At 43.4% G+C, this 24,124-nt stretch overlaps 1 protein-coding gene across 1 annotated transcript in view; it reads left to right on the top strand.

Annotated features, from left to right (window-relative positions):
- The window catches only part of LOC306823294 (collagen alpha-4(VI) chain-like), a 47,323-nt gene that overhangs the window by 7,852 nt on the left and 15,347 nt on the right, over window positions 1-24,124 (top strand). Inside the window, exons 7-27 of the mRNA XM_079342750.1 lie at window positions 3,771-4,328; window positions 5,816-6,394; window positions 6,480-7,043; window positions 7,424-7,812; window positions 8,571-8,649; window positions 8,783-8,928; window positions 10,057-10,149; window positions 10,934-10,987; window positions 11,380-11,451; window positions 11,539-11,565; window positions 11,711-11,755; window positions 12,213-12,266; window positions 12,406-12,468; window positions 13,255-13,413; window positions 13,479-13,583; window positions 13,814-13,849; window positions 13,938-14,000; window positions 14,115-14,177; window positions 23,454-23,516; window positions 23,884-23,946; window positions 24,063-24,113. Coding sequence (XP_079198876.1) covers window positions 3,771-4,328; window positions 5,816-6,394; window positions 6,480-7,043; window positions 7,424-7,812; window positions 8,571-8,649; window positions 8,783-8,928; window positions 10,057-10,149; window positions 10,934-10,987; window positions 11,380-11,451; window positions 11,539-11,565; window positions 11,711-11,755; window positions 12,213-12,266; window positions 12,406-12,468; window positions 13,255-13,413; window positions 13,479-13,583; window positions 13,814-13,849; window positions 13,938-14,000; window positions 14,115-14,177; window positions 23,454-23,516; window positions 23,884-23,946; window positions 24,063-24,113 — 3,326 coding nt within the window. The remainder of the gene's footprint in view (window positions 1-3,770; window positions 4,329-5,815; window positions 6,395-6,479; window positions 7,044-7,423; window positions 7,813-8,570; window positions 8,650-8,782; window positions 8,929-10,056; window positions 10,150-10,933; window positions 10,988-11,379; window positions 11,452-11,538; window positions 11,566-11,710; window positions 11,756-12,212; window positions 12,267-12,405; window positions 12,469-13,254; window positions 13,414-13,478; window positions 13,584-13,813; window positions 13,850-13,937; window positions 14,001-14,114; window positions 14,178-23,453; window positions 23,517-23,883; window positions 23,947-24,062; window positions 24,114-24,124) is intronic.

The raw sequence follows: 24,124 nt of genomic DNA, 5'->3' as shown, positions 1-24,124 counted from the left end.
TGTTTACAGGTCTCTTTTAACCAGCACGTTTTTCTCTCCTTCACAGGTTATGTACATTATGCTATATACATTTTAAGTCTAATGCTAATGCTAACTGCACAGGTTTAACCTTTACTCTTAGTCACATAGCGGCTGCTAAATATTGTTTGGGGGATTATTGTATACAGAGGGGAGGGGGGACAGCGGGTGTGTATTGTAACTAATGTTTTGTGTCCTGCATGTCTGTATACTGCTACTGGATGCCTTGAATTTCCCTCGGGATCAATAAAGTATCTATCTATCTATCTATCTATCTATCTATCTATCTATCTATCTATCTATCTATCTATCTATCTATTAAAACTAGTTTTATTTTACTTTTGCCTTGTGGAGATATCTTCCAACTGTAAGTGTTGAGAGACTTGTCAGCCTGTGATCAAATAAGTGCCAGCATGCATGCAACATAGTATTGATAGAAGAGCCCTACTATATTTTGTTCTGCCTTTGCAGAGTTTGTGTAAGAGTTCAAGGTAGCGTAGACGTGTTATATGCTTAGAGGAGTGAGGAGAGTTTTCAGGGCAGTCTCAGGGTTAAAGAAGACCAGTCCAGGAGTCCAGGATGGTAAGGGGTTTATCTGTGTTTATCCGTGTGTCTTTGTTTTCTTTTGGGTTTATTTGTGACTAATGGTTTGACTCAAACATATACCGATGTGCTCAGATGTAGCCAACACGTAGGGCCGGCGCATTACAAACTATTGCACTATGATTTTGGATGATGCAAACTAGCAACAGGGAGCAATTTCGTTTGTTAGCTGGAACGTCAAAGGGCTGAATAATTTGGTCAAACGGAGCAAAATATTTAGTCATCTGAAATCATTAAAACCTGATGTAATACTGCTTCAGGAAACACATTTAAACATTAATTCCCAAAAAAGACTGAGTTGTAAGTGGATTGGACAAATTTATCACTCACGTTTTAACCATAAAGCACGGGGAACAGCAATTCTAGTTAGGAAAGGAATTCCATTTGAACACTCTGAAGTGATATCAGACGCTAATGGCAGATATATTGTGGTAGTGGGTAAGCTATTTGATACACCATCAATACTGGCTAATATTTATGGACCAAATTGGGACAATGCACAATTAAAACTTAATTTCTTTTCAACTCTCCCGGACCTCAATTCTTACAAATTAATTTTAGGTGGGGACTTTAACTGTGTCCTCCATGCCCAACTACATAGGTCAAGTTTAAGGTCAAATAACACTCTCTCATCAGCTGCAGTGGCTATTAACTCTTTCCTTCGTTCTTGTGGTCTGTCGGACCCCTGGAGGATAAAAAATCCAAATACGAAGCAATTTTCATTCTTTTCCTCTGTACATCACAGCTACTCCAGGATTGATTATTTTATTGTTGATAACTACTACCTTTAATCTCAGATAGCAAATATCACAGTATAGTTCTATCAGATCACAGCCCAGTGCAAATGGACCTCATTTTTCCAGCCAATGTAGCGCCCCAACGAACCTGGCGGTTAGACCCTCAATTACTTATATGTACGCATTTTAAAACATACCTCAGTAATCAAATTGACTTCTTTTTGGAGATCAATGACACCCAAGATGTATCAAGGGGAGTTTTGTGGGAGTCTATGAAAGCATACATTAGGGGCCAAATTATCTCTTATATGGCACATAGGGACAGGGAGCATTCCAGACGACTTAAGGATCTGACTGACAAAATTGCAGACATTCACAGGCGTTATGCTCTCTTACCTACGCCAGATCTTTTCAAGGAGAAATTATTGTTGCAGACTGAATTTAATACACTTATGACATGAAAGCTGAAAAAAATATTTTTAAAGCCAAGCAGGTATACTATGAGCATGGAGATAAAGCAGGAAGGCTCCTTGCACATCAATTTAAACAACAGTCAACTGACCAAACTATCCCAGGAATAAATACAGGCACTGACTCAATAACTCACAGCCCCTGAATTATTAATGACCAGTTTAAACAATATTATTCAACTCTATACCAATCGGAGGTAGATAGTAACTCGTCGGAGATCCACTTGTTTCTTGATTCGCTCGATATCCCAAGGCTTCCTCCAGATGCTCAGTCACTTCTGGAGCAGCCATTGTCGCTTGGGGAGATAATGAATGCCATCAAGTCATGTCGAACAGGAAGGGCGCCGGGCCCGGATGGATTCCCCACAGAGTTTTACAAGGAGTTTTGCTCAAAACTTGCACCCATCCTTAAATCTGTTTATGATGAATCTTTGACAAATGGAAAATTACCGCAAACGCTTACCCAGGCTACGATCTCGGTCTTACTAAAAAAAGATAAGGATCCTGTACAGTGTAGCTCGTACAGGCCAATAAGCCTTCTGTGCTGTGATTATAAAATTTTAACTAAAACCCTTGCATAACGATTAGACCCTCTAATTCCCACAATTATTAATGAGGACCAAAAAGGCTTTATTCCCGGATGGCAATCATTTTTTAATATGAGAAGATTATTTAATGTGTTATTTCCCCCCCACTCAACTGTACGTCCTGAAATTATTTTAAGTCTTGACGCTGAAAAGATAGAATCGAATGGACCTATCTTCTCGCAACCTTAGAAAAATTTGGAATGGGGCCCACTTTTTGTAGGTGGATCAAAGTCCTGTATTCAACACCTATGGCGCTGCAGTTAGGACAAATGGCCTGATCTCAGAATACTTTTCGCTCCACAGAGGTACAAGACAGGGTTGCTGTCTGTCGCTCTTCCTGTTTGACATCGCAATTGAACCACAGGCAATTGCTATTAGCTCTGATCGCAGAATTAAGAGTATATCCAGGGGTGAAACAGACCACAAAATCCTGCTTTATGCTGATGACCTACTTTTGCAAATATCCGATCCAAATGAGAGCATGCCCCACCTTCTCCACTAGCTGCGAAAATTCAGAAGCATATCTGGGTATAAAGTTAATTTATCAAAATCTTTACTATTTCCACTGAATAATTTGGCTAAACAAATCACTTATGAAAATTTCCCCTCTAAAATTGAAAATGACAAATTTACTTACCTAGGAATAGAGGTAACAGGTTCAATTAAGGCTATATTTCAACATAACTATAGGTCTATTTTAGATCGTACAAAAAAAACATACCTGGATAGGTGGTCGAAACTCCCACTCTCACTGGCAGGACGGATAAATGCAGTGAAGATGACTGTAATGCCCAGGTTTCTTCACTTATTTCAAATGATCCCCATTTTTCTCCCCAAATCCTATTTTGCTCAGCTGGACCGCTTTATCTCTTCGTTCATATGGAACAAAAAACCTGCACGTATAAAGAAGGCCAGTCTAGAGAGAGTTAGATCTGATGGTGGTTTGGGTTTACCTATTTTTTTATTTTACTATTGGGCAGCTAATATTGTCAAGCTGACATACTGGATTACCACATTCGCAGATAGGGAGGGTTCGGTCTGGGCTGAGATGGAGCTGAGAGCTACACCCCCAGTTTCCCCTATTTCAATCTTAACAGCCCCTCTTCCACTGACCATTAAAACACCTGATCGGAACTATACGAAAACTATCTTGCCTCCATTTTTCTTGGGGGGGGGGGGGGGGCACAACTTTTGTAAGAAATGTTTAACAAATGTCGTTGTTCTGTTCATTTTGCTTTGGAAAAATTATAAATAAAGTTGTTAAAAAAAAGAAAAATTAAAAAAAAGACCAACCCTGCCTTTACAATAAAAACATTCTGACACACACTAACATGTCTGCACTGCTCTGTTCACAGCTTGCCAAGACCAACCTAGCGACCTTATCTTCTTGATTGACAGCTCTGGGAGCATCGACCGCGTTGACTACGAGAAAATGAAAGACTTCATGAAATCCGTCATCGGTAGGTCCATCATCGGGCTGAACGACGTGCATGTCGGGGTCATGCAGTTCAGCACCCAACAACGGATTGAGTTCCCCCTCAACGAGTTCTACTCGAAGGATGAGATGATGCAAGCTATCAACACCATGCAGCAGTTTGGCGGGGGCACGCACACGGGTGGAGCCATCACTGCGGTGTCGCAGTTCTTTGACACAGCTCGAGGAGGGCGGCCCAACCTGAAGCAGAGGCTGGTGGTGATCACAGACGGCGAGGCTCAGGATAAGGTGAAACTCCCTGCCGATGCTCTGAGGGCTAAAGGAGTAATTGTCTACGCCATCGGAGTGGCGAATGCCAACACTACCCAGCTGCTGGAGATCAGCGGGACATCAGACAGGATGTACTCTGAGAGGGACTTTGACGCTCTGAAGGACCTGGAGAGTCAGTTGGCTCTGGAGCTGTGTGAGCCAGAAAGAGGTGAGAGCAGACTTTGATGCTCACTGTAATCCAAGTACCTACACAACAAGTAGATTTCCCTAAAGTTATCAGTCAGTAGCCGTGAGGCTCCTGTCTTTCACCTATTTGCTACTCGTAAGTCATTGTAACCTCACAATTTGTTTTTCCAAAAATTATTCATGATATTATAGTCAGTTTCCTATTCAATCAATCAATCAATCTTTATTTATATAGCGTCAATTCATAACAGGCGTTATCTCAAGACACTTTACAAAAGCAGGTAAAGGACCTTACTGTTTGTCTGTTAACATTAACAAAAGGGCAGGTAACAAGACCATGCTCATTGTTATGTTTACAAAAAGCAGGTAAAGGACCTTACTTATGGCTATGTTACAAGAGCCCAGCTTAATCCGTCATAGCGTGGCAAGAAAAAACTTCCTTTTAACAGGCAGAAATCTTCAGCAGACCCGGGCTCATGACAGAACAGCCATCTGCTAAACTGTGCTGGGCTTGAAAATGGGACAAGATGCAGAAAGAAGAGTAGGATGGGATAGGTTGGGGGGGGGGGGGGGGGGGTCTGGGCAGGCCATCCTCAGGGGGAGGGGGGGGGGGGGTTGTTTGGGCAGGCCATCCTCACCAACAGTCCCAAGGAACCTAAGAGAGCTCAAGGAACCTAAGAGAGCTCAAAAGGAGAGGTTAGAATACAAAGATAGTGACAAGCTACTGCTTGTCACTATAGACATATCTTATTACTATAAGGTGAGAAAGCTGGGAGAGAAAGAGGGAGAGAGAGATAAGAATGTTGTAAGGTTTGTAAGGTTTCATTTAGTTTTTGCACAAAAACAGAAAATCGCAATAATCAGGAATATTGAATCGCACAATGAAATCGTATCGCCACAAAAGCATATCGTCCCAGACTGACTGACCACGCCCCCTCTCTGGAAGGGCTCGGGTGTACTCGCTGCTTTCTGGCTCCATGTCCTATTGTTTACGGTGAGAAGGCAGACTCAGAGGGCAGAACAAACACCTAGCTGTGGGAGTGTCACCCACCTGGGGGAGGGGCTACTGCCCTTTGTGATGTCATGAAGGGAACATCTCCAAACAGCCTGTTTGAGCACACATGTTCTGAAAAGTGGAGCAGGCAGAAGACGGAGAGGATGGACTTTTCTCATCATTGGGGGGTTTGTAGACAGATAGAGACACATGTTAGAGGAACATGGAGGAGAGGATTTTACAGAATATGTGACCTTAAAGGATTACTAAACCCAGACTACCAGAGGACTGCACACTGTATATGTATATGTATATTCTTTAGAATGAAATTAAAAAACTGGCGATAACAGAATGGATTTACACCATCAATGTTGGAAACAAATATCTTAATATTTACTGAAATAATGTGACACAAATATGGACCATTGTAAGTCATTTAACCACAGCTGTTATCAAACATTCCTCCCATACTTCCCTCTGATCCCATTATTTTTATTTTATTTTCTATTTCCAAGATTGTAAGAAGACAGAGAAGGCGGACATCATCTTCCTGGTGGACCGCTCCACCAGCATCGACGATAAAGAGTTTGAAAGCATGCGGAAGTTCATGAAGTCCATGGTGAACCAGACAGCTGTGGGCAAAGACCTGACTCGCATTGGAATCATTACCTTCTCAAGCACGTGGGAGAATTACTTCACCCTGAACAAGTACGAGACCAAACGAGACGTTTTGGAAGCCATCACAAATCTGCAAAATGTTGACAGTACAACGACAGAAACTGGCGATGCTCTGGAATTCACCCTGCAGTATTTTAACACTGAACACGGCGGTCGGGCTGACCTCAAGGTGCCGCAGATTCTGTTGGTGATCACAGATGGAGGGGCTCAGGACGCAACCAAGCTCCCTGCTCCATCCAAGGCGCTGCGAGATAAAGGGATCACTGTGTTCAGTATCGGTGTGGAAAAAGCCGTGAGGGAGCAGCTGGAAATTATTTCCAACGACACGTCCAAAGTCTTCTTCGTGGACACCTTTGACGCTTTGGAGCATCTGTACAAGAACGTCACTCAACAGATCTGCAATATCACCAAACCAGGTAAGAAGGAAACCTGTTGAATCAACTTTGAGTGATTCAGAGCTTGCAACTCATAAAATCCTTATTCTTTCTCTCTGGTTTGCAGTGTGTGAAAAACAGAAGGCTGACCTGGTCTTCCTCCTCGATCAGTCCGGCAGCATCGAACCCAGTGACTACGCCATCATGAAGAACTTCACCACAGGGGTGATCAACAGCTTTAATGTCAACAACGATATGGTGCGTGTGGGGTGTGCCCAGTTCAGCAGCGAGTTTCAGAACGAGTTTTACCTCAACCAGCTGAACGCCGTGGAGGATGTAAATAAACACATCCAGAGCATGACGCAGACCGGCGGAGGCACCTACATCGCCAAAGCTCTGGACGCCATCAGGGAATACTTTGAGGCTTCTCGCGGGAGCCGCAGATCGGAGAGGATCTCCCAGAATCTGGTGCTGATCACAGACGGTGAATCTCAGGACGACGTGGAGGATGCAGTCGACCGCCTCAGAGCTCTGGGGATTGAGGTGTTTGCCATTGGCATCGGAGACGATGTTCAGCTCCGGCAGATCACCGTCACACCTGAGAGGCTGTTCACCGTGCAGAGCTTTGGCAGCTTGGAGAACATCAAGCAAAAGGTCGTGAAAACAATCTGCGAATCCAAAATCCAAAATCGTGAGTAAAGAGATCCGTTACCTTCACAGTGCCTCTCTGTCCAGTACGCTGGCGTCACTCAGGATCTGGTTACCAGAGCTCTTCTCTGGTGGTAACCTTTGCTAGATCATGAAAGTAGTCTCAAAGCACGGCTGCTTCCTTATGTAGTGACTGCAACTTCTGTTTAAAAAAAGCACTTTGTGTGCTTAACATTTTTCTTTGATTCAAAGAAAGATCACCAAGAAGATGCAAAAACGTTGTGTCCTGGCATCAGCTGCATCAGCTCTGGAGAAGAGTCACATTAGTTTCTCCTCCCCGATTGTTGCTGACAAAGTACATATCAGAAGACCCGCCCCTTTTTTTGGTTTTAATTACTTGGTGATATCAATAAAATCAAAGAGTTTTGTCACATGAAGACGTGTTTCTGTTTTTCACAGGCTGCAGCATCGACATCATGATGGGTTTCGACATCTCTAAAACAGACCGTGCTCCGGGCGAGCTGTTGTTCAGCGGACACACAAAGCTGCAGAGCTTCCTGCCAGACATCGCCCACTACGTTTCCTCCGTGCCCGGCCTGTGCTGCGAGGACCCCACTCCTGTAAGGACCAACATCGCCTACAGCTTGGTGAATCGTGACGGACGCACCCTGTATGACACAAACTTTGAGGCGTACAGCCCGGGCGTTGTGGACAAACTCAAAGCGTTGACTGTGGAGCCGACATACTTCAACACGGCCATGCTGAGATCCTTCGGGGTGAAGATGAGCTCACAGTCCAGAGCTGGAGTGAAGGTGAGTCTGAGACAAATATCAAAATTATATGTGTTGTAAACCAGATAAATACATTTGTGTAGTGAGTGTTTACCTACAGAATCAAATCAGGTCCAAAAATATTCCCTCTAAATATGAGTTTAAAGTCAGAACTCTGACTAAAAGCTCTTTAAAGGGTACTCCCCATAAATTATTTATCAGCTGGTCAAGACTTATTTCCTCTTTAGTCGAGGGCACATAGCAAAGAGACATTCCCTCCACCACAACTCCATCAGTTACTCCTCTTCTTCAACCAGTTTAAACAAATCTCAGAGCTCTATTTCAGCCCTGCTCAGAACAGGCTGTTTCTGTGTCTGTAGCTTTAAATATGTAAATGAGCTGTGTCTGACCACGCCCCCTCTCTGGAAGGGCTCGGGTGTACTCGCTGCTTTCTGGCTCCATGTCCTATTGTTTACGGTGAGAAGGCAGACTCAGAGGGCAGAACACCTAGCTGTGGGAGTGTCACCCACCTGGGGGAGGGGCTACTGCCCTTTGTGATGTCATGAAGGGAACATCTCCAAACAGCCTGTTTGAGCACACATGTTCTGAAAAGTGGAGCAGGCAGAAGACGGAGAGGACGGGCTTTTCTCATTGGGGGGTTTGTAGACAGATAGAGACACATGTTAGAGTTAGAGTAACTAAAACACTTCTTTTTAATCATAATATTTTGGCAGAAAATGTATTTCACACACGACGGACTCTTAAGTATAATTTGGTTTAACTATGACCTCCCTCCTCAGGTGGTGGTGATTTTCTCTGACGGACTCGATGAAGACGTGATGAAGCTGGAGTCTGAGTCCGAGCTACTCAGAAAGTCGGGTAAAAACAGAGACATGAAGGTTTATTGAATCAAACGCAGCTGACTTTTACGCCGGCTGTGCATTACTATATAATTTAAATCAAAATTGTAGTTATTTTCATCCTTTCTTCTTCTGCTGTTTTTCTTCTGCAGGTGTCAGCGCTCTTCTGGTGGTCGCTCTGGAGGGAGCGCGTGATGTCTCCCAGCTGCAGATGGTCGAGTTCGGTCGAGGATTTGGATACAAGCTTCCTCTGACCATCGGCATGCCAAGTGTCGGCAGCACCATCCTCAAACAGATCGTAAGTTCTTTCCATCTCAGCATCACATTCCTGCATGTTTTGAATAGTCAGGTCACGTGCAGCGGGTGAAAGAGGACGTGGCTTGTGGTCATATCCTGATTTGACTGGGACTGTCCTGTTTTAAAGATACGTGTCCCGAGTACCAGCAAATACTTGTAAAGAAAACGCATCTGGTGGAATTTAGCCGTAATGATGGTGCATCTGTCAATATGTTAAACAGCATATTAAAAGAGCGTCTTCTGTCCGGTATCTGTTCTCAGACTCAGATCAAGTTTGTTTTCTCTGAGATGTCGAGTATTTTCTCTGTGGCTCTGCTCTCCATTAAAGCAGCTCCACAGCTGAGATGAAAATCAGAGGAACTCATTTGTAGAGAAAATGTCTTCCTGTCCTGGCGTGTCAGATCGCAGGAACAGAAACCAGCAGACAGCCTCGAGGGAAGTGTTGGTCTTCAGAAAATATGCTAATTACTCAGCATGCCGAAGAGCAACCGCGAGAGAAGAAATATCAGAAGAAGCTTAACTTGAGTTTATATTGAGAACACAGTTATCGATTTCTTTTTAAAGTTCTGTTATTGAACGTTTGAAGGAAGCAAGACTGGAGCTTGCCCGAGGTCGCATCAAACATGTGGCTGCAGCAGCTGGGGATCGAACCCCTGACCTTATCTACTTACACTATCTCTACTATTTCCAACAGTTATATCAAAGCCTGAGAAATCCTTTTATTTTATAGTTCTAACTATACATGACAGACAGGCGCGGCAAGTTTATTGTTGCCATGGAAACGGCAGGTGTTATGGCCAAAGGCTGTTGCGTAAGAATGCTTGAGCTGCTCCTGAAAGCTGCTGTGATAAAAAAAAGTACTCGGATAAAATACTCGGATACGTTAGCTCGTCGATAGGTCGGTTTCACCCGGTTGCCTTGACGACGGTCCACTCGGCTTGCCCCCTTGGTGGTGCAATTTAAATACTGTTTCTTAAACTGAAAGAGCAAACTTTCAGATAAAAGAAACACCCCACACACCGAAGAAAGAATGACAAACAAGTCACAGACACACTGAGTTACATGTCATATGAAAACCTGCTGATACTCCTGTTAAAGTTTAACACAGCTCTCTCTCTCTCTCCTGCAGGACGCGGTGTCTGATAGAGAGTGCTGCAACGTCCTGTGCAAATGTTCGGGGCATGAAGGCATCCGAGGCTCTCAGGGCTTCCCGGCGTCAAAGGTGACTGGAACACACACACCTTTAAAACTTTAAAACATGATGTCAAGGGTGTTTAGAGAAGACGTGTCAGAAGTAATAAGAGCACTGCTCCGAGCTGAGAACAAGCAGACACACGCAGTGATCTCATCGAGTTAACGGATGATCCTGTATTTGATCATGTCTATAAACCCCTCTATTTCAGCCCTGCTCAGAACAGGCTGTTTCTGTGTCTGTAGCTTTAAATATGTAAATGAGCTGTGTCTGACCACGCCCCCTCTCTGGAAGGGCTCGGGTGTACTCGCTGCTTTCTGGCTCCATGTCCTATTGTTTACGGTGAGAAGGCAGACTCAGAGGGCAGAACAAACACCTAGCTGTGGGAGTGTCACCCACCTGGGGGAGGGGCTACTGCCCTTTGTGATGTCATGAAGGGAAAATCTCCAAACGGCCTGTTTGAGCACACATTTTCTAAAAAGTGGAGCAGACAGGAGACGGAGAGGATGGACTTTTCTCATCATTGGGGGGTTTGGAGACAGACTAGAGACAAGTGTTAGAGTCAGAGGATTTTAATTACGTGTCCTTTAAAGAGACCTGACACAGATGATGAACCTGAAATCCCTTTTCGCTCTTTCAAATTTGAAACTTAAAAGAGCGAGGACAGAAGCATCCAGCCCTTTTTTATATGAATACAATCATACATGTATGAGAGAGGCAAAATGTACCGTGAGCTTCAAGCTGTTTGAGTTTCTCTTTAAATCAATAACTGTTATTCTACTATATATCTTTTTGTATCTGTTTAAATCCTCAGGGTGCGTCTGGACAAAAAGGCTTCCCAGGGTTCCAAGGAGAAGAGGGCGTGGCTGTAAGTGCCTCTTCATGTTAATTCTCTGAAACATATTTAAATATAGATAAACTTCTGCTGCAGGAACATTGTGTTTAGATATATGAGGACATTTCCCTGCTACACGTTTTCTACGTTCAACACGACTCTGTAGGTAACTTCACTTTTAACGACAAAGTGAAGGAGGAACAGGAACAACCTGAGGAGTTCTCAGATGCTCCGACAGTCGGGACAAACTGGAGACGACCTAACTTTATATGAATATGGTCCAATAAACGTGCCTGCGGGTTCTGGATCGGCTCGTCTCTGAAACCGTTTATTAAATCGTTTTCATAAAGACTTAAACCCGCCTCTCACAGACTTAGGACAGAGACTAGCGCTGGTCTAGTCACATGTGTGTGTGTGTGTTTCAGGGGGAGCGAGGCCGTCCTGGACCGAGTGGACCTCAGGGGTTTCAGGGCTGCTCGGGGCTCAGAGGACTAAAGGTTAAACATCTCTTCAACACCAAAGCGTTTGTTCACAGTGATTATTCACATACTTGCGTGTTGATGATGTGTGTCTGACTCCTGCAGGGCTACAGAGGGATCCGAGGAAACATGGTGAGTGGGTCAGACCTGCTTAAAGGAGGAAGTCATGTGACCTTCTGTATGCTCGGAGGAATGTTATCAACATTGAAGTGCAGATAGACTCAAACTAGATATCTCGACATGTGCAGTGACACGTGATTCTGTTCTGCCTCTACAGGGCAATCACGGAGAGGATGGACTGAACGGAGTCAACGGAGACCAGGTACCAACTTCTGATTTCTGACTTTAGAACTAAACTCTTCTTCTCTTAAAGAAGTCAAAGCAAGCAGAGCAAAGGATGATGGTCTCTGTAGTTCTTATCCCTCCACTCTGCTCGGCTGGAAAAACTACAAAAATGTTTCCCAGAGAGACGGATGCTAACACACAGTCACAGGTCCACGATGGTATGTGGACTCTTTGAGAGGAGGACTTTACAGCCGGGTCGCTGTGTAGTTGAATATCGAACACATCCTGAGTATAGAGTCACAAACAGGAGCTGCAACATGCTGTTTAAGATCAATCAAACATGTAAACACATCCAAGTCCGATGGATCATGTTTACACTCCAAATCATCCTGAGTCCCAGCCTCTCTCTGCTTTGGACTTCATTCTCGAGGAAATAAGCGGGCGTGTTCAAGGAGCGTCTGATTGGACAGATTTTCTGATTCTGTGTTTTTCAGGGAGTGACAGGACTAGACGGAGGTCAAGGAGAGAGAGGAAACCCAGGAAACCCAGTAAGTCATCGTATGAAAATCTCATCGTATGAACGGCGCCGATTGTCGCTGGTTGGGTTCACATCAGCCCGTCTGTCTGTCTGTCTGTTGACCTCTGACCTGGAGCTGGTTGATTGACAGGTTGAATTCTCGTCCTCAGGGCATCCCAGGTATCAGAGGAGAGGCGGGGCTAAAGGGAGAGCGAGGACTCAGAGGTGATCCGGTAAGTCCAAAGTTTCTCTCCTGTTCTTTTGTCCATCGGAAAAAATGATAAATCTAAACAAGAAGGACTAAAACACGCCTTTCCTCCCATCTTTAGGCACTTTTTTTTTCCTTTTTTTTTTTTTTTTTTACAAACGCACTGCTGAAAATGTCTTAAAAATATCAGGACAAGCCGCCCCTGAGCTGCTTGTTCACACGCGCACCTGACAGCGGGTAGAAAGGGGCGGAGTCTAAGGAGTGTTCACCATGAGCATCAGCTACATGAGTGCTTCACATGCTGCTGGTGCTCAAATGATTTGATTGTTGGGTAAAGACATCATCTGTAGTCCGTATTAAAATAATAAGATTCTGCACATGCACATGAAAGCAGACTCATTGTTACCAGACTTTTTCATCTTCGGGGAGAAACTTCTCAAAGGTTTCAATATCAATCCTGGAGCCTGAATTCAATGCTCGTCGTATCTTAGCTGGACGCACATTCCTCCAGATGTTCCTGGTTTAAAGAACAGCCTCACTCTCCTCATCCCGTTGAATCCATGAATGGAAACCTCTGACTGGCTTAATCCTGTTTTCAGGATCTGGTGGAAAACAAGATGTTAAAATTCAACAGATCAGATGAAAAAGGGAAAGATAAGCACAGTGCAGGTTCACTGGCAGACTCAAAGGGGTCAAACGAAGGCCAGAAGCAGCAAGGAACCACCTGCAGCCCCGGATTAGAAGACGGCTTCAGAGGTTCGCTCCACTTTAACACCGAGTCTGAGTTGATCTTTTCTAATTCTTCTGACAGGGTGAACCGGGAGCTCAAAACACCGCTCGAGGAGCCAAAGGAGACGCCGGGAACGCAGGACGGCCGGTAAGAACGCTCACAGACGGACTGAAGCAACGACTCTGTCGTCAGGTTTACATTTGGGAATCTTTAATATGGTACTATATTAGATACACAAAGTAAGAGTTGCTCCATGGCCACTTTGAACTCCTTTAAATCAACGATGTGACCTCGTCGTGGTCAAGTCCTCGATCTTCTCTCCTCACATTACTGATGTGATGTGTCTGAATCCTCAGGGACCTTCGGGACAGGACGGACGGCCAGGTCAGGGCGGAACCAACGGAAACAGGGTGAGATTATTCAACGTTCTCATCACCAGTGTCAGGTCTGAACTTCACATCCTCCCTGTGGTGATATTATAGGTGTGTATATATATATATATATTTTTATTCCAGACGGTCTGAAACGCTGCAGAGCGAGGCTTCTCACGATGCCACAGTCCTGTTAGAGTCCGATGAGTTATCTTGGCTGATTTATGCACGACTCCTTAAGTATCTGTGTTTTGTTTCGTCCGGTTCAGGGTCCAAATGGGAGGAGAGGCTCGCCCGGTGTGAAGGTGAGAGGAGAGATAGTCAGAGCATGCTGGGACGGAGTGGTTTCTATACCAGTTAACCCCCTGTCTAAACTGTGTGTGTGTCCTGCAGGGTGCACCTGGAAAGCCAGGAGACCCGGGCAGCCAAGGCAGCCCTGGAGCTTCAGGTCCTCAGGTGAGTGATGGGTGCCGTCAGCAGAGAGACACGCCGCCAATGAGCTCAGAGAAAAAGAAAACCACATTTATTTATCGTATCCTCACAAATATCTTCTCCATGTCGTCTCTGCAGGGTCCCAGAGGAGTCGGAGGACAACCTGGACCCCCAGGACTGCCCGGCCTGCCTGGACCTCAGGTCAGTACGTCCCTCTTCCATTAGCCATTGAGCGGGTTTTGTTTGCATGAGATGGCTTTGTGATGTGCACCAAGCCCCGGTCTCATTTATGGTGTCATATCAGCATAAAGTAATAACTGGGTTTCTGTCGAGTCCGGCATTCGTCTCGCAGGTCTTTCCGGAAGGGCTCGGGTGTACTCGGTGCTTTCTGGCTCCATGTCCTATTGTTTACTCAACTCAACTCAACTTTATTTATAAAGCGCTTTAAACAGCCGTAGCTGTGACAAAGTGCTGTACATCCATGAAGAGCACAAACGTAAGACATAAGTAAAACACTAACAGGGTTAAAACAATAAAAACAATAAAAACAATAAAACACTAAAACAAGAACAGAGTCTCATGCTGGGTTAAAAGCCAAAGAATAAAAATGTGTTTTAAAATGAGTTTTAAAAATGGACAGGGAGGCGTCTTATGTGCAATGGGAGATCATTCCAGAGTTTGGGACCGGCAGTAGAAAAAGCCCTATCCCCTCTGAGCTTCCGCTTAGACCTCGGTGCCTCCAGGAGCAGCTGGTCAGCTGACATGAGGCACCGGGCAGGAGCGTAGGGATGGAGCAGCTCAGAGAGGTAAGGTGGGGCGAGATCATTTAAAGATTTAAAAACAAATAAAAGAATCTTAAAATGAACTCTAAAGTGCACATGCAGCCAGTGGAGGGAGGCCAGAATGGGAGTAATGTGCTCCTCTTTCATGCTCCGGTTAGGAGGCGAGCAGCTGGACTAACTGGAGCCGTGCGAGGGAGGACTGGCTGACTCCGAAGTAAAGTGCATTGCAGTAATCCAGCCAAGATGCAACGAAGGCGTGGATTACTGTTTCAAAGTGCTTGTGCGAAATAAAGGGTTTCACCTTTGCCAGCCACCTTAGGTGAAAGAAGCTGGACTTAACAGCTGCACTAATTTGCCGATCCAATTTAAAATCGCTGTCCACCTTAAATCCCAGGTTTGAGACCGTCTGCTTCATATAGCGTGCCAAAGGGCCCAAGTCAACAGGGGGGGGTTTCAACAGAGCCACTCGGGCCAAACACCATCACTTCAGTTTTGTTTTCATTTAATTTTAAAAAGTTCAGAGACATCCAGGACATAATGTCTTCAAGACATGACAGAAGTGGATCCAGACAGAAGGCATCTTTCTTCTTCAGTGGCACATAAATCTGACTGTCGTCAGCATAACAGTGAAAAGAGATACCATGCTTTCTCAGGATGGAACCCAGGGGAAGCAGATACAGTGAGAAAAGCAGGGGTCCTAGAATTGAACCCTGTGGGACCCCATATGACAGCAGAGCAGAGCGGGACTCAGAAGCACCAAGGCTTACGCACATTGTTCTTCCTGCAAGATAAGATCTAAACCAGTCCAGGGCGCTACCACAAATGCCCACTAGGTGCTGCAACCTAGACATTAAGATCTTGTGGTCCACAGTATCAAATGCCGCAGTTAGGTCCAGCAGGACAAGGATCACATAGTCTCCAGAATCATTCGCCAAGAGGATGTCATTGAACACTTTCAATAAAGCTGACTCCGTGCTATGTCGTGTTTTAAAACCAGACTGAAAGACCTCCAGGACATCATGCTCATCCAGGAAGGACTTAAGCTGAGCATGGACTACCTTCTCCAGGATCTTTGAAATAAAGGGCAGCTTTGAGATAGGTCTGTAATTGGCTAAAACACTACGATCAAGGCCAGGTTTCTTAAGCAGGGGCTGCACCACAGCGTGTTTAAAACTTTGGGGGACAACACCAGAAGACAAACTGCTGTTAATAATGGTCAGAACCGACTGCCCTATACTAGAGAAAACCTCTTTAAAAAAGTGAGGCGGGACAGTGTCACAGGGAGAGCCTGATGGCTTAATCTGGCCAACCACATCTTCTAAAGCCTTCAGAGACACAGGCTCAAACAACTCAAACGCAGCTGAGCAAGGAACAGGATCAGATGGGTCAGATGCAGGAGGAGCAATGAGAGCCCTTGCAGTAGCAACCTTATCAATGAAGAAATGAAGGAAGTTATTGCACATTTCAGGGGATTCCTCTGTGCACACAGGCTGAGGGGGATCAAGAACGGATTCAATGGTTTTAAATAACACGTGGGTTGTGAGAATTTGACTCAATAATGTTAGACAGGTGCTCTCTTCTGGCCTCTTTAACAGTGCTCTGGTAGAAGTGCCAGCAGTCCTTTAGGATTTGGTGAGAAACCTGCAGCCTGTCCTTCCTCCACCTGCGTTCAGCTTTGCGGCACTCCTGTCTAGCTGCGCGAGTTCTCATATTGAACCACGGCTCAGGTTTAGCTTTGGGCTGCACAGTTTACGGTGAGAAAGCAGACTCAGAGGGCAGAACAAACACCTAGCTGTGAGAGTGTCACCCACCTGGGGGAGGGGCTACTGCCCTTTGTGATGTCATGAAGGGAAAATCTCCAAACGGCCTGTTTGAGCACACATTTTCTGAAAAGTCAGAAGACGGAGAGGATGGACTTTTCTCATCATTGGGGGGTTTGTAGACAGACTAGAGACACATGTTAGAGGAACATGGAGGAGATGATTTCATACACGTTAGTCCATGAGCCAGACCATCAATCGTATTCGAAAGGGTGGGCAAAATCTTGTTGCTATTTTATTATTCCTATTCCTATATAACCTTCGCAGAAGAGTAGCTTAACAATATTTATCATGCATTCACTATTTTTACCATAAAACAATTGTTTATACATGACCTGTTTTGTTTTAACTGGGGTAGAATAGAGCTAATCCCTGATGTTGAGATGGCGTGGGCTTATTTTAATGATGCTTTTATGAACATTTTAAATAGACATGCACCCTTCAGGAGATTCAGAGTTAAGGGGCGTGATAACTCCTGGTGTTCTCATGAACTTGCAGAGACTATACATGCACGAAATTTGGCCAGGGCAAAGGCAAGGGCAACAGGTCGTAATACTGATTGGAGTGCTTTTAGAGAACTTAGAAACAAATGTTCTTCTATTAAGACAGCCAAATCCGAGTATTATTTGTCTGTCACATTTGTCAAAAAATTTAAATGATCCAAGAACATTTTGGAAAGTTATAAAATCACTTACTGTCAGCCACAATTTCCCAGCTTTGCCCACTTTTGTTATGAAGGATTCTGTTGCTATTTATGACAAAATTAAATTAATAATTGTTTTAACAAGCATTTTGTTTCTTCTGGATCCATATTTAATTCATCTTGCCCTACCTCTATGAAACCAAGTACTGATGTGTCAGTGTATACCGGCCAGTCTTTAAATTTTGTGCCCTTTTCTGTGCAGGATGTTCATAATGCCTTAAAAAAGCTTGATCCTAGAAAACCCTCAGGACCAGACTTGTTGGATCCTTATTTCTTGAAGGTCACTGCTGATTTTGTAGCAGAACCACTCGCATATCTTTTTAACCTCACAGTGATTTCCAAGGAAAAGTATTTGGAAGTCTGCCTTTGTCATCCCTTTACTGAAAGGGGGGGACCCGAGTACTTTAATCAACTATAGACCTACATCAAATCTATCAGTACTGGCTGAAATCCTTGAATCTCTTGTGAGTGAGCAGCTTCAGGAATTTTTATATACCAATGACATTTTATCACCCTTTCAGTCAGGTTTCAGAAAAAGGCATAGCACTGTCACAGCTGCGCTGAAAGTAGTAAATAATTTTTCTGTAGCACTTGACAAGAAACAGCACTGTGCTGCACTTTTTATGGATTTGTCCAAAGCTTTTGACACCGTTGACCATGATGTTTTAAAACCCAGACTTCGGAGCTCAGGTCTAACAGAAGAAGCGGCTGCTTTGTTCTCCAATTATCTCAGCAGTCGGGCGCAGTGCATAAGATATGACTGGGTATGCTCAGATTTTATGCCGCAGGGCTCTGTCTTAGGTCCACTTTTATCTACAATTTATGTAAATAATCTTGATCAAAATGTGACAAATGCCACTTTACATTTTTATGCTGATGACACTATTGTGTACTGCTGCGCTGCATCTCTTGCCCAAGCAGTTGAACATTTACAAAATGCTTTTGTTGTCATTCACGCAGATAAGTCGAAGCTCATGTTTTTAGCAGGTCAAAGAGTGCTTCTCAAAATGTTCCCATGTTGTTTTCTGGTGATGGAAAGGAGATTGAGGTTGTTCACAGTTACAAATACCTGGGCATATTGATTGATGACTCCCTAAATTTTAAACCACATGTTCTGTCGCTGGTAAAAAAGCTGAGGCTAAAACTGAGTTTCTATTTTAGAAACAAATTTTGTTTTTCTTTTAATGTAAAAAAGCGACTTGTTGCTGCAACTTTTGTACCTGTGTTAGACTATGGACATCTTTTGTATATGAATGCCTCTGCTCATTGTCTTCATATGGTTGATAATGCTTACCATGCATCCTTGAGGCTCATCACTGGTTGTAGAGCTCTGACTCACCATTGTGAGCTGTACTCCCGGGGTTGGATGGCCTGCTTTGGCAACCCGTAGGCACTGGTACTCCTTTATTTACAAGGCAATTCTTGGTCTGCTTCCCTGTTATCTATGTGTTTTTAACATGCAGAGAAGTACCGGACAGCATTCTTTGCGTTCTCAGGACCTTTTTATGCTCTCTGTCCCAAACGCTCGGACTGAAATTGGGAAAAGGGCCTTTGGGTATTCTGCACCTTCGGCCTGGAATCTGTTGCAGAATGACTTAAAGCTGAAGGAGCTGGTGTCCTTAAATGTTTTTAAATCTAAAATGAAAGACTTGTAAGTGGACTCTATACGTTGTCATTGTTTTAGCCCGGCCGTCTGAACACCTGAAAACGTTTTGATTCTTAAATGGCACTGTTTTAATCCATGATGCTATGCCTTTGTGAAATATACTTTTGGCTCTCGTTGTGTCTCTGTCTGTAACTTTGTGGGTTTCTTTTGCTGCTGCCTGTCTTGGACAGGTCTCCCTTGGAAAAGAGGTTTTTAATCTCAATGGGACCAACCTGGTTAAATAAAGGTTAAGTAAATCAATAGAATCACAACTGAAAAGTTGGGCAAATTGTTGTTGCTATTTTATTATTCTTAGATATGTCCTGAATATTAGTTGGTATGATAACCTTTTGCAGAAGAGCAATTTAACTAACATTATTTATCATGCATTCACTATTTTGTAAAACATTTTGTTCTTGTTGTTTGTTCTTGTTATTTCATGAAAAGTAAAACACACTAAAAACATATATAAATCATGTGTATTTTCTAATTGTTTTCACATTTTCATTTACATAATCATGAGGTGAGTCTATTATTACTACAGTACGGTCTTGATAAAAGGGAGAGTGATTTAGGCACCCAGAGTGGTCAAGAAACAGCATAATACTGAACTATGCACTATACACAGTTTTCAAATTTCTGCTCTACGGTTCCACCTATTCAAAGCATTAAAAAAACAACAACACTAAGCTACTTGTTTGCAATGGTTATCATGCCAAACTGTTAACAAGAGATGTATAGCAAGTCAAAAAAACTAACTAGAAATTGCCCACCCGTTCGATTGCGGGAGGCCAATTTTGGGGTCTTGGCTCATGGACTATGTGATGTTTAAAGAAAGAAAGCATTGAATTGTTTCTGTCACGGCAGATCGTTTCACGTCTCAGATGTAAAAACAAAAGAAGTAGATATTGATATATTGTTTCTCATCTCAGTTGTAAATTAGTTGAGAAACAGAAAAACGAGGAACATAAGAAGCCGATTAGTCGCTGTCACAGAGAGCTTTAATGATTATTTAACATCCTGAAGACGCCACTCATGATAATCATAATCGCTGTGTGACATAAATCCTGAACTATGACTGATGATGTCTGGATTTCATCAGCAGACTCTCCAAACCGACTAAAACAATCCAAACATGAAGCTCAGATTGAGAAAGCAGAGGGCAGCAGGACAGAAATAGAGTACATAGAAGTGTTTTATAGATCCGCTCCGCCTGCAGATCTTTATTTATGATCCCTGTGAGGAGGCCGTTAAATGACTCTAACCAAACATAACTCCTCCGAGATCCTTCTGCCCAAACACTAAGAGGCGGAAATAAAAGTGTGTCGCCGGATTTATGGAGAAAAAAAGAAAAACACAAACACAGCACGTCTCGCCGAACTGCTAAATCCCTCAGCTGGCAACGTAGTGAAGGTTTTTGCTAGTTTTTTAAAGAAAAGATAAGATGGTGAGGGAATCCCTGAGACAGATCGCTCCACAATTACAGTGTTAGTGTTGTAGGCAAACCCAGAAGAATCCTCTGGGACTTTGGATGATTGCAGAAAATAATCTGTGTCAAACACACGTTTGTGAAGTGTAGCTGTTTAGTTCAGCTGGATAATCTTTACAGATGAACTTCATTTATATGAAGTTTGAAGAGTTAATGCAGCCGAGACAAGTAAAAAGCTAACGTTATGCTACAAGCTAATGTAGCCCAGCTTTACCCAAAGTATGCGGTAAGGGCCTTCTAGATTCTTCTTTGTATAATTAAAGACTAATAAGATTAACCACTTTAATTAATTTGCTACCTATTAAGTCCTACAGACTCTTTTTATGTTCTATATTAACTCTTACTAAACCTTTAACACACTCAATGATCATGTCATAGACACACTTTCATGAGCTAAATGACCAAACTATGTTAAATACAAACTTAAGAGTTAAGGGCATCTCGCGACCCCCCTCTCAGTGTCTCATAAGCCCCCAGGGGGTCCCAGTCCCCACTTTAAGAACAGTAGAGTGTGAAGAAAGCTCAGACCTGGACCCCAAATACATTTAGCAATGTGGTGCAGTATATTTTTTAACTAGTATTCGAGATATTAAAATCAACATATAGAGCTATTGTAAATTTACATGTAAAAGTGGGCGTGGCCATTTCTCCACCAAGGAATGGATTTTTTGGAAAACAAATGTTTGCAATGGATTCAGAATCCTAAAGAACCCCTAGTTTGACCCCTCACAAGCTACCAAAAGCAAAGGTTAACATTTTCAAATTTTCACCAATAAGTATATAGAACCAATAAAGTACTATTCCAGGTACCTCGACTTTGAGCCGCTCTCACGGATTTTCCTATGGGAGTTGGATTTAAATGTTTTTTTATGTGTTATAAGACACCTTTATGAACACGTTTATGAAGAAATCTATTGGTAAGGAATTTATTCCCAGATTGGCCAAATAGCTGATAAAATACCCTTACTATTAGTGAACATTTAAACAAACATCTGCCCTTAAATGTTGTAATGTAATAAGTTCTATGTGAGGGGTCCACTCACCTGTTGTAATAGTTCAATGCTGGTCCAAGTTCACCTGAAGAGGAGAAACCAAAACGTGTCCTAGCATGGCGGCGTGATCACCCGTCTCCTGGTCCTCTTCGCCTCCTGTGAGCCATGTTCAGAGAAAGATATAATCTAAAGGCGCTCTTCTAACTGTCTCTGAGCACTTCACTTACAACAAATCTGCACTTCCAAGTCGGAACGATGAACAAGAGTCCTCATAGGAAACTGGGTTAGCTAAACTAGTTCTTGGAAGAGGAATCCACTGAGCTAGCGAATGCTAAACAGTTTCAAAGTACTACAAACACCTTACTGCAGGACAAACCTCGAGCTGAAAATGTCCATATGTGATACAAAAAGCATGAAGCCAGTGTCCATCACTGATCATCGGGTTAACAGCCAAGAAACTCCTTCATTTACTTCACTTGCTGCGCACATATCGACTTGTACCGCCGTCTCTCGCGGTCAAGCTAGCGCATCTCACTTCCGGTTTTTTCACTCACGTAAAGCTAATATAACAAATGACTGGCAGCGGTTGTATACACAGCACTTCCTCTTTATCTCTTCACAATAAAACCAAAATAAAATACATCTAAAGCATTTTATACTCCACTTGTTTTTAACTTAAAGTCCGGTACTTTTAGCAATTTGTAAACCTTTTTAAACGTAAATGAAACAGGATTTTTACCCATATTTATATGACACATTTGACTTATTTATTATTTTTAATCTGTGACATACCTTATGAACTACATTAATGTTAACATATTTGTCTGGGTTACACTAACCACACCGCGGTCGGTTGATTTTGACGTCACGACCGTTGTTTCATCGATCTAAAAAGAGGTTTTGACAAGCTAGCTAAACCGTAGCTTAATAAGTTGTTTATTAACCTAATATTTACAAGAGCAGTAAAAAACCTGACTAGAGGCTATAAGGAGGATTAGTCAGAGAGTTCCCGACGTGAAGACGTTTAATGTCTCCATGACAACCACTGCAGTCTCAGTTAGCTACTTGTTAGCAACCGCTGTTTTAAATTCGCGTAGAAACTTTAAAAACCACAAGTCTGGATCTTAGCTAACGTAGTTTATCTCGTCTAACAAAACGTCAACATCTCTTCAGCTTGTGTTAACCGCAGACCTTATTTCAGGCGTCTAACCACAAACACATTCAAAATTCACATTGACTTTCAGAGATTAGAACCCATGGAGCTAAATTGCTAACTCACTTCCGGATAATAGGACTCATTCCTGTGCCAGTCTATTAATGAGCTCTGCTGAGGGAGAAAGGTTCCCCTGTCAGAGACCGTTCAGGCCTCGTAGAGCGCCCTCCTTCCTCGTCCATGTCACCACGTGTTGCTGTGTCTCTCAGCAGATGTTTGGACACTCCAGTAGAACGTTTCAGTGGATTTTGTTGCTGATGCTAGCTGAATTTCGACAGTGTTTGATTGTTTTAAATTCAGAGTTAAAACCTCTAAGTCAAGACAAATTCTTCTCTTTGTGTTTACATGTCTGAAAGCTGAACAAGCCTCAGATTCCTCTGCTGGGTTCACTTTAACAGCCACATCGTTAATCTTCCACTTCTGAGAGCGGCGAGATGTTATTCATGAAAACACTCCAAGATTTAATCACTACTGTGTTTCATCTCTGTTAGATATCAGGAGAGAAATTCACTGTGAATGTACAAACATGACCTCCATGATTAAAACAATTTGCTTCGATAAAGAACAATCAGCGACCTTTACAACACACACACACACACACACACACACACACACTCTTTTCTCTGTCCACCTCGACCGTTACTTGATTCCCTTCATGTATAACTTCTTGTGTCAGCATGAAGAATATGAGCAATAACATTTCATAACGTGTGAAGTAAAAACATTGTCATGGAAACAAACTCTGGACATCTAGACTGGTTTGGTGATGTGTTCAAAGACACTCAGGTGACGTCGGTCATTTTCAGCTCTGACTCTGATGTTTTGCTCTGCAGGGTGCTTCAGGACGGCCCGGAGGCCCGGGTGCAGGAGGACGCCGTGGAGGAAACGGACAGAAGGTGTGTGACATCACTTCCTCTGTAATCGATGACTCAGCAAACTCGCCGCAGTGACGGAAAGACTTTTTCAGGCCCTTCATTAAAACATATACACATTTGTTCTTCTGAGAACTGCATGATGACGTGCAGCTCACGGGACATTTTTAAAATACAGTACATAACCACCGCTGTTTTTCAGCTTCCTGTCCAACAGGAAGTAGACCAACTCCACGTCCACGGGTAAAAGGTTCAGCCTGGTTTTAGAAGCAGCTTTCTCCTCTTGGTGTTTCTCCTCACTCTGATTAGATTTTCTCTTCTTTGCTGCAACGTCCACGTCCGTCATATTCATTTTCAGGAAAATTAAACTCATCTGTGATTTTTGTTTCAGGGCCAACCGGGAGATCCAGGTGAGAAAGGAGTCCCAGGATCACCGGGACCCCGAGGGATGCCGGTAAGGAGCTCAGACATCGCGATGTGTGTGAAGTAAAGTGTGTAGTATAGTGTCACTGTGTGTGTGTGACTGTGTGTGTAACTGGGTGTGTAACTGTGTGTATATTTGTGTTTCAGGGTCAGGATGGTAAAGACGGTTATGGACCTGCAGGATCCAAAGGTGCAAAGGTAGAGATGCT

This window comes from Symphodus melops (genome assembly GCF_947650265.1).
Source record: "Symphodus melops genome assembly, chromosome: 5".
Taxonomy (NCBI): domain Eukaryota; kingdom Metazoa; phylum Chordata; class Actinopteri; order Labriformes; family Labridae; genus Symphodus; species Symphodus melops.
This window is presented reverse-complemented; position numbering and strand designations above follow the sequence as displayed.